Below are 10,074 nucleotides of genomic sequence, written 5' to 3'. Positions count from 1 at the left end.
TCACAAAGCCTACCTTGAACCAAGATACAACCTATCACCAAAACTTTTCTGATCTAAGTGGTGTCTCAAGTTGATGCGAAAGATCACACAGGAAGCTACCGCTTAAAGAGGTAAGTACAATCCTGTCTTATCATGTCTTCGGGGTTCTTAGCTTGTAGACCCGAAGAAGCTATTTCTAATCAAGGTCATTGCTAAGCCTCAAAATGAATATCTTTTGATAAGCCTTTGACCCGGCCTAAATTACGGTTCCTTTTAAAATGCCTTATCCGATTAGTCGGATTGTATGGATCCCGAATGATCCCGAAACCTCAAGGTTAAGCTTCCCGTGAGAGGATTTTAATTTCAAGAAAAGCCTTCCCAAAGTAGTGAGAAGTCCTCTTGGATGAAGGAAAACCCTTTCGAAAAACTTTTAAAACAACCTTTTTGTAGAATACTCGGGATATGTCACTCAAAATCCATTCCCAGTGGAGATTTGAACTCGTGCTTTGGACACATTTCTTTTACAAATACACTTTGAAAATTTTTTGGAATCCCCGAATTTCTCCTCAAGAATTTAGGATCACCACTCTTTTATCAAAATTTAAAGGTTTCAACTCATTTGATTGCTCAGAAAGCACTTCTAACGATGTTTGATTAGACTTTATGCAGGTTCCCTAGTGATCCTAAATCCTCGGAAAAGCTATATTTTAAAGATTTGACTAACCTGAATTTTCCGCAGGTCTTATGGCGTCCCCAGATCCTCAGATCTTCTCCTTTAAAATTTGAAAAATCGGGTTTGAGCTTCAGTAGGTACGCTAGTAATCCTAGGTCCTCAGATGGCACCCTCTCCTTTAAAATTTGAAAAAAAATCGGGTTTGAGCTTACGTAGGTACACTAGTAAACCTAGGTCCTCAGATAGCATCCTTCTCATTTTAATAGGTGAATCCCCAGTGGATAGCCAACCTATTTTAATCGGTGAATCCCTTCCTAGAGGATAGCCAACCCATTCTAATCGGTGAATCCCTTCCTAGAAGGTAACCAACCCATTTTAATCGATGAATCCCTTCCTAGAGGATAGCCAACCCATTCTAATCGGTAAATCCCTTCCTAGAGGATAGCCAACCCATTTTAATCGGTGAATCTCTTCCTAGAGGATAGCCAATTTGCATTTCAAATGATGAATTCCTTCTTACAAGATAACCAATCTCATTTTAATAGGTAAAACCCCTTTGTTACAAGGGTGAGCCTTTCTTCCGGATGGTGAATCCCTTCCTAAAGGATAACCAATCTGCATTTTAAATGGTGAATTCCTTCTTATAGGATAGCCAATTTCTCCGGACGGTGAGTCCCTTCCTAGAGGATAACCGATCTGCATTTTAAATGGTGAACTCCTTCCTACGGGACAGCCAATCTCATTTTAATAGATAAAACCCCTTTGTTACAAGGGTGAGCCTTTCTTCCGGATGGTGAGTCCCTTCCTAGAAGATAACCAATCCGCATTTTAAACGATGAATTCCTTCTTACATGGTAGCTAATTTCATTTTAACAGGTAAAACCCCTTTGTTACAAGGGTGAACCTTTCTCTCAAATCTTCAAACCGCCGCTCGATATCGGACGGACGCCGATCAACATGAAACCTCGCGAACCGCTCGAAGGTAATTCCATACACTCATCCTCGCAATCTCAAATCGACAATCTTCGGATAACCGACAGGTGAGCTACATGTAAATCTCTCTCTCTCTCTCTCTCTCTCCTCATTCCGCTTTCACATGAAAATGAGCATGAGTCGGGACTATCCCTTCGCAGAATCTTGAGCTTTAACGTCAAAGGTAGGGCAATTGAATGTCAAAATTTGTTTTCCTTAAACTTTTTTCCCAAGCAGAGTTGATTAGAGATTCGGGTGTCACCTTGTCTTTGAAAGCAACCTCTAACCGAGATTACTTTCAAAGAGGGGCAGCTGTTGACACCCGATTTTTAATCAAGTTTTTCATTAGTTTTTTTTTTTTTGGTAAGGAAGTTTTTCATTAGTTTTATTTTCTAAAAATTCTCAAAAATGCACAAAAAAATCAAAAAATTGAAAAATCAAGTTTGGGAGCCTTGGCCAAGCATAAGGAACCAATTTTGAACAAAAAATAATTTTTCATATTTTTCACATTTTTTTAATATTTTCAGAAAATAGAAAAATGTTAGAAAATTCACAAAAAATACTTTTCGAGGTCACAAAAATACAGAAAAATGACCAATATTTTTCTTTAATCCCTTTTTCATATTGACCTCAAGAAAAATCAAAAATTGAATCCAATTTTAGGTGTTTCTTCACAATGCCTAGAGTTGAATTCCCATAAAAAAATACAAATTGATGTTTTTTTTATTTGCAATTTTTGCACATTTGGAGTCTAGACATTCAATTGCAGCCCTTTCAAGTTTCAATTTGATCAATTGCACCCTCAATTACGCGGATTGCACGAATTGGGCAAGAATCCCTAAATTCTTTGCAATTAAGTCCCTCAACTTTCCAATTTTTGAAATTACTTTTAATTGAGGGACTTTGATGGCAAAATTGGATCGTCCCCCTATGTTTTAACACATTCTGAATCGATTGGCATAGGTCGCACGGTCCAATTTGATCAATTAGACATCCAATTGAAGTTTTCCCCAAATTGGGAATTTAGAAACATTTGGGGCTTTTGCATAAATTGATGAAAAATTTTGGGCAAAACCACATTTCTAAATGATATTCAGGCCCCTAAATGCAATTTTGAAGTTTAATTGTGAAAATTCCTCGCCAATTTTGTTTAATTTTGAAAATTGTGAAAATTTCACTTTTCGAACCGGTCCCGAACAGTGTCATCTCCTTCCTCAAAACGCTCGCGACGATGAACAGTACTCGGGGTGATTTGGATGATCAAATTGACAAGCCAATTGGTGATAATTGAAGCAATTAACTTAGGCGTTTTGTTCCCCAGGTCGATATGCGTCGATTGAACCTAACATCAAGATCACGACCGCTCGAAAAAGTCAACATGTACAAACCAGAGCTCAATTCGTGCGCATTTTGGTTCAACGGGGGCTTAACGGATGGGGACGGAATCACAATTGATTTCGTCACCGTCCGGCGAGCCAAAAATCACGTGATTGCACGTGAGAACATCTCGACCAAGCTTCACCCGACGCGCGCAATTTCAAAAAATGAGTATAAATAGCCAAGAAGATTCGCGAGACAAGGGAGGTTGATTCACGTTCATCTTACACCAGAATAGAGAGAGAAAGAGAGATAGGAAGAGAGAGAAGCTCTCATGCGAAGCTTGAGCTCGAGTTGCGGACCGAGATTCCGCAACTTTGCCGCCGCCGATTCAAGCCAAATCGGGCCATCGAACCACCACCGGAAGCTCTCTTGAACCTAGAGGAAGCGATCCGCATAGCTCAATCGGCTTCAAACATCCAAATCAGGTGAGTTGAGCTTCTGATCTCCCTATTGTGCGACTATGGCATCTTATCTCCCCGAGCTCGATTCCTTCAATTAGTGTGTGCGTTTTACTTCCCGAACTTCCCTAACCACGATTGCATTCCATTTTTGCATTGATTTCTCCCTAATCGCCCGAGTTGAACCTTCACCGTACCTCAACTGGGCCGAGCACCGGCTAGGCGATTCCAACAACCGCGGGCTCAATCGGAGCCCGAGGTGAGTATTCTAAGCTCGATTTATGTGTGCCCGAAGCTTAGATTTGATTGTTATGCTCTATCCTGCTTGGTTGAGGTCCGAGATGTCGCGACCGTGCGTAGTTTGATTCTCACGATTTAGTCGACGAACTTGCTTGATTCTGATATATGTTAATCTAGAAGTTAGGTCGAGTTGATTCGAGTTGGTTTCACTTTGTTCCGGCGAGATCTCGCCGTTAGATCTCGCCGGAGCAATTCTTGCCGTCCGTCCGGTGTCGTCGCAAGGAAGAAGACGAAGGTGACGTGGCGATCGGCAAGTCAAAGGAGCTTAGGTATCATGCCGCGATTGGTCCAGTTTGGATGCGAGTCGGCTCGGCCGTTGGCACGAACAAGCCGACTCAGATCCGATCCAACGGCCGAGATAATTAGGTGAGTTTGATTCTCAGCCGTTGGATCGTTTTTTTTTATATTCTGTATATTAGTTAGAAATTAGAAAATCGAAAACGATGCCGTTTAGTCTAAACAAAGCGTCGTCGTTTCACTGTTAGGACGAGTGAACGGTCTAGATCGGACCTAGAATAGATCGTGGCCATCCATGCATTTAATCGATGCGGTGTCGTTTAGAGGACAGGATCAAATGCGTCGCCGTTTGAGGTATAGATAAAATGAACGGCTCGGTTCGAGCCTTAGGATCTAATCGTGACCGTCCATGGTATTGTAGACGCGACGTCGTTTAGTATAGGGCTCTAGATGCGTTGTCGTTTTGATACATATATGACAGACGATTGAGATTGATTTCGAAGTTGATCTCGGCCGTCCATTTCTTTATATATATATATATATATATATATATATATATTCGAATATTAGAAATAGTTTAGAAAATTAGAAATAAATAGAAAATAGGACACGGCACCGTTTAGCATTTAGCGAGTCCGAGTCGGTCTGGATTGGGTTGATCGGGTTGACCCGGTCCGAAAATATTAATAAAAAATAGATAAAAATTTCCAAAAAATCCAAAAATTCGTAGAAAATTCACAAAAATTCCCAGATTTTCCCAAAAAAATTTATAAAAATTCCTAGATCAATTCAAGACTCTTATAGTCCGGATCGAGAATTTTCAAGATTTCGAGGGTCGATTCACATCGATTCGGAAAATTCCCAACCTTTTTTTAGAAAATGAATAAAAAATCCAAAAAAATTAGAAAAATTAGAAAATTTCTGAAAAATCACAAAAAATGGGAAATGGCCGCACTCAACTGGCCCGACCCCAATTTTGTGATTTTTAGGTCCCGAACCCTAAAAATGACCATTCTACCCTTTCTAGGCCTTACGCCCAAAATTTTCCCGAACCATCTCGACACTTAATTGAGTGCATTCCGTGGGCCGATAGGGCCATATTAGACATGTCTTCTTGATTGCTTGATTGAATTGATTATGATTATCTTGATTGCGCACTTAAATTTATGATTGTGACTGCTAGGGTAGAAAACTCCTATCTGCATGATATCCTAAGATCGTTAGAGCCTACCTCACCCGAAATTTCATCCGCATGATATCCTAAGATCATTAGAGCCTACCTCACCCGAAATTTCATCTGCATGAATTCGTAGATTAGAAAACCACTCAACATCGGTAACCGAAAGGGCGTCAATATAAATCTTGGCGTAACCAAGTCCCTAGACCCAAATCTCCGGTTTTCATAGAACCGAACGATTTCTCCCGACCGCTCGGTAGAGTTTTCCGATCATACCCTCCAATAAATTGATTGGTGGCGACTCCAAATGCATGTACACTATGCACATGCCACCCGACCACACTAAGGTCGACTTCGATAAAATTTTCTCCACATCGCGATCCGAGCAATGGGCCTTGGGAGAGGCCCACGATTCCAAAGATATGCTTCCAACCGGATCCGAGGGATCGGCTCGTTAACTCTAATTGCAACCGGAAATGAAAGGAAAAAATTTACGGAGGGTCGCGACAAGAATCCATATCAAGAGAGGGTTGAGCTATATGATCATCAAAGTTAGCCCCAATGATAGCAGAATATTCCTCGAGCGTAGGAGTCAACTCAAGGCCTATTTTTCTGTTTCGGGGAACAAGTTTGGAGCAAAAATCTGTTTGGTAGCGCAATTTCATTTTTCTAGTTCCGAGACAATTTTTTTGTCTAGAAATAGATTTGGAATAGAAATACGAAGTAGAAATTTTTTACTTTTCTATTTCTAGAACAAAAGCAGAAATAAGAATTCTTCTCATTGCTCACTCCTTCTTTCTTGAATGCGGTCTCCCTCTCTTTCGCATCCTTACTGCAAGCCACCCCCGTAGGCCGTCGGTCCACCATTTGTTGCCTCTCTTACGTCCTTGTCGCCGCTTGTTTTCCATCCGCCGACCGCTGGTCATCATTCACCATTAGGCGTCTACGGTCGGCCGGCCACCGTTCACCATCCGCTTGCCATCGGCCACCGGTCTCTAGTCCTCTGCTCCCATTCACCCTTTTCGTCTATCTCCGATCTCCGTCCACCCATCATCGTTTGCCGGTCATAGTCCGCCGTTCGCTGACCGATGCCTAGCAACTGACAACCGTAGAAATTTTATGCTGTTATCAAACAAATTTCTGTTTGGGGAACATAAATTTTGTCATTATTAAATGTGTGTCTCTATTTAAAAATTTGTCCAGAAAATAGAAATAGAAAATTTTATTTATGGCCAGAAAATTGAGTAAGACACTCACATGTCGGCCTTAATAATTTTTGGAAATTTATTTTGTTGACACATTCTATGTGAAAAAGAAAAGAAATGGTTACAGGCCGGGTATTGTGCACAGACTATTAATAATAATTAAAAGGTGAAATATGCAAACTTGCCGATTTATCTGCTAATCATTCTAAATAATTTTTTATAAAGCTGGACAAATAAAAAAACCTTTTTATACAGAAAGTGCGCACACAAATTTAATTTAATACATCTCTGCTAGTCTTACTTTTACCATGTCAGCATATATGCGGGGTGGTTTTTTTTTTTTTTTTTGGGGTCGAAAAGTGGGGTGTTGATGTTCAACTAAACTCGCACTGTCCTTAGTTAATGGTAATTATTGTTCTTTCTTACCATACTGTAGCGTCTCTGTCACAACTTTTATCACCAGCAAAATCTGGGGGAGGCGTATGATGCTTTAAATTGTAATGAAAGGCGTCCTTTTCTTTTCCAAAATAAAATTTAAAAAAATTTCCCAGGAAAAGTGAAGGTTTGAAGAAATCTCTCGACAATAAATAGTGAAATTGACCTACGAGAATGAGAAACATTATTTAAGAAAATAAAGAACTTTTTTAATATTAACATGGTTTTAGATAACACGTGGATTTAGTATCTCTAAAAGGATGAGTAGCAAATTAACTCTATTAGAATAAGAAATAATTATATCTATAGTTTCATGTAAAGTTGACTTTATTGTATACAACATATAACTACAACATGTGATGTTGTATACATTTATAGAAAAAAAAAGATCTAATCATATATCAATAGAATAACATAAAGAAAAACTGATTTATGCCCTTGCAATATGATACGCACACATAGTCAAAGTACTTCAGTTCCATTTAATACAACAAGTCGTAAAATACAGAATTACAACAAAGTTACTTAAATGATTTATAAATACTAAAAAAAGAAATGACCAAACAACTTTCGTATAAATAGAAATAGTTCTTGATAATTTTGATGTTTGTAAAATATGATGTAGCACATTTTTGGTAAGTGTGAAGTGAATTCATATGAAGGGCAAATGAACCTGTAATATTCAATTTTCTTTCAAATGATATGTATTATTTCTAGTGATATTTTTCAGTTACAATTCTTGTTTACCGTCACTGCTACAGGTCAAAAAGTACTATTTTACATGCAAAGTTGAATGTCCAAGAGTACAGAAGCAGTTTTAATAAACTCAAAAATATTTATGTGCAAAACCCATGAGAAGGCAATGCCATAATACCATTGCATAGGGTAAAATTAGTTTTTACTAGGGTAAACCTCTCTCTGGAGAGCGGAAGTCCCTCGTGTACTCGTGACATATGGGGCTTTAATACATTTAATGCAGGATTAGGGTTTCGCCACATCGAATTGAATGCGCCACGCGGTTTTGGGAGACGATAGAGAGACCCCCATTTGCATTGTTGCTGACTCAAGCTCCTTCTGTTGGGGTCTTAAATGCTTCTCTTTGCTGTCATCTCTTTTGACTCTTGGCCTTCCCTTCATGGGTCAGCCCCATCTCACACATCTCATTGTCAATAGACATCTCTCTCTCTCTCTCTCTCTCTCTCTCTCTCTCTCGATCGATTATATAAAGCAACAGTGTCTCAGGATTAGCACTTGGACTTGGACCCTTGTCGTCTCTGATTCTTGTTTTGAATAAGGCAAAAATTGCACATACAGACGAGAAGAAGCGGAAAGAAAAGAAGAAGCAGCCCAGCCGAAGCAAACGGAAAGACATTTGCTGAGAGGTGAAAAGAGGGTTAACTGTTCTTGAGATGGGTAGACCACCATGCTGTGATCAAAATGGGGTCAAAAAAGGTCCGTGGACTCCTGAAGAGGACATCATACTGGTGACTTACATTCAGGAACATGGACCTGGGAATTGGAGATCCATTCCTACCAAAACAGGTTCACTGGTCTCTCTTTTGATTTTTTTGTAAATGAAATTAAGCACCAAGTTCAAGCCTTTTTGTTGTCTTTTGGAGCATAAATTTCGATTGGAGTCTCATAGCTTGTTGTTCCATGTGGATGCACTTCAGGGTTGCTCAGATGCAGCAAGAGTTGCAGGCTTAGGTGGACTAATTACCTAAGGCCAGGCATCAAAAGAGGCAACTTCACAGATCAGGAGGAGAAGATGATCATCCACCTTCAAGCTCTTCTGGGCAATAGGTATTTACCAACCCAACCCACCCTGCCCCCCTCTCTTCTCTCTCTACCCACAATTCTGAGGAAAATTTTGGGAAAGATTCTATCAAGTGCATGAAGTGATTTGTTCATAATCGAGTGACACACTAGATAGGTAACTTTCATCAGTTAACTTCAAGAAAATATTTCAATTGCCATTTTCTTTGCGACTACTTTTATCGAAATTGTGCCATCTTTGACTGTAAATCTAGAGGGTATACCATGCAATAAACCTTAGCAGTGTGAGAACACCATCACAAACATGTATTGGGAGAAGAGTAGATATATACACAAGCATTAAAATGTCTATATGCAAAATGTATTTAGTTGTAGCTTAGATGGTAGTACCTGCATATGTTGATGGGTCATTTACTTGTGGTGTAGATGGGCTGCCATAGCGTCATACCTTCCTCAGAGAACAGACAATGACATAAAAAATTACTGGAACACCCATCTCAAGAAGAAGCTCAAGAAACTAGAACCAAGCGCTGATGAAGATCCAACTCCAATGTCTAGAGGTCAATGGGAAAAAAGGCTCCAAACGGACATTCAGTTGGCCAGACAAGCTCTATGTGATGCCTTGTCTCCCGAAAAGCCCTTTGCGTCATCCGATCTCTCTGAAGCCAAACACAAGCCTTTTCCTGGATCTTCTGTTTCATCAAAACCTATCCAAACACCGATGACTAATTACCCGTCGAGCACCGATAACATAGCTAAGTTGCTCAAGGGATGGACGAAAGATCCAGCAAAGCAGGCTCGGAGAATGTTGTCAGCAGATTTAAGCATGACCGATTCTACATCTTCGGGAGGAGGGACGTCGAGCAATGGGACTGAGGTATCCGATAACGCATTTGAGTCACTGATTAAATTGGAGCCGTTGGATTCTTCGACTTCTGGTTTCTCCAAATCCTTGTCACCCGAGATTGACCGTCTCCAAGATGAGAGTAAGCTGAGGTTTGGCGGCGACGACCAGGAGCAATTGTCATTGCTTTTTAATTGGCTGTTTGACGAAGCAGGGAAAGAGCAACTTTGTGATCTTCCAATGGCTGATAATGCAGATTCTTTCTGACGTGCTTTAGTCCTTTTCCAGCTTCATGATTATGACTCGATTCATCATTTATTTTTCCTATCTTCATTTTGGACTTCAGTTATTACAATTGCTCCATTCTTCGGGTATGTCCTATTTTGTGCTAAATCATGAGTGTAAATCTTTGACGATATCATTCATGTTCTTGATTCTTCGAACAAACTTTGGCGATGGTTTGATTCAAAGATGATATTCTTCAGAAATTCGTGAACGTGCTACATGTATGCTCCCATGAAAATTTACTTTTAAAATTCATTTTACAAGAGTTGATCTTGTAGCAAGATCAAATTAGTTGGAAGTAAAAAAACAGGGGAAAACTCAGCACGTTTTGAAAGGTTAGCATTGGGTGGATCTGATTATAGTGGGCCCTACTTTAACGATTTCCAAACATTTCATCTACTTATGATTGCTTA

At 39.8% G+C, this 10,074-nt stretch overlaps 1 protein-coding gene across 1 annotated transcript; it reads left to right on the top strand.

Annotated features, from left to right (window-relative positions):
• The first annotated feature begins 7,957 nt into the window (after window positions 1-7,957).
• Window positions 7,958-9,804, top strand: LOC115755445 (transcription factor MYB96-like). Its single transcript, XM_030694853.2, has 3 exons — window positions 7,958-8,298; window positions 8,430-8,559; window positions 8,959-9,804. Exons 1-3 carry the CDS (start codon window positions 8,166-8,168, stop codon window positions 9,641-9,643), a joined length of 948 nt encoding a protein of 315 aa, XP_030550713.1. The 5' UTR covers window positions 7,958-8,165; the 3' UTR covers window positions 9,644-9,804.
• Window positions 9,805-10,074: the final 270 nt, after the last annotated feature.

Source organism: Rhodamnia argentea, chromosome 8 (genome assembly GCF_020921035.1).
Source record: "Rhodamnia argentea isolate NSW1041297 chromosome 8, ASM2092103v1, whole genome shotgun sequence".
NCBI lineage: Eukaryota > Viridiplantae > Streptophyta > Magnoliopsida > Myrtales > Myrtaceae > Rhodamnia > Rhodamnia argentea.
The sequence above is the reverse complement of the archived record's forward strand: the minus strand, read 5'-3'. Positions and strand labels throughout refer to the sequence as shown.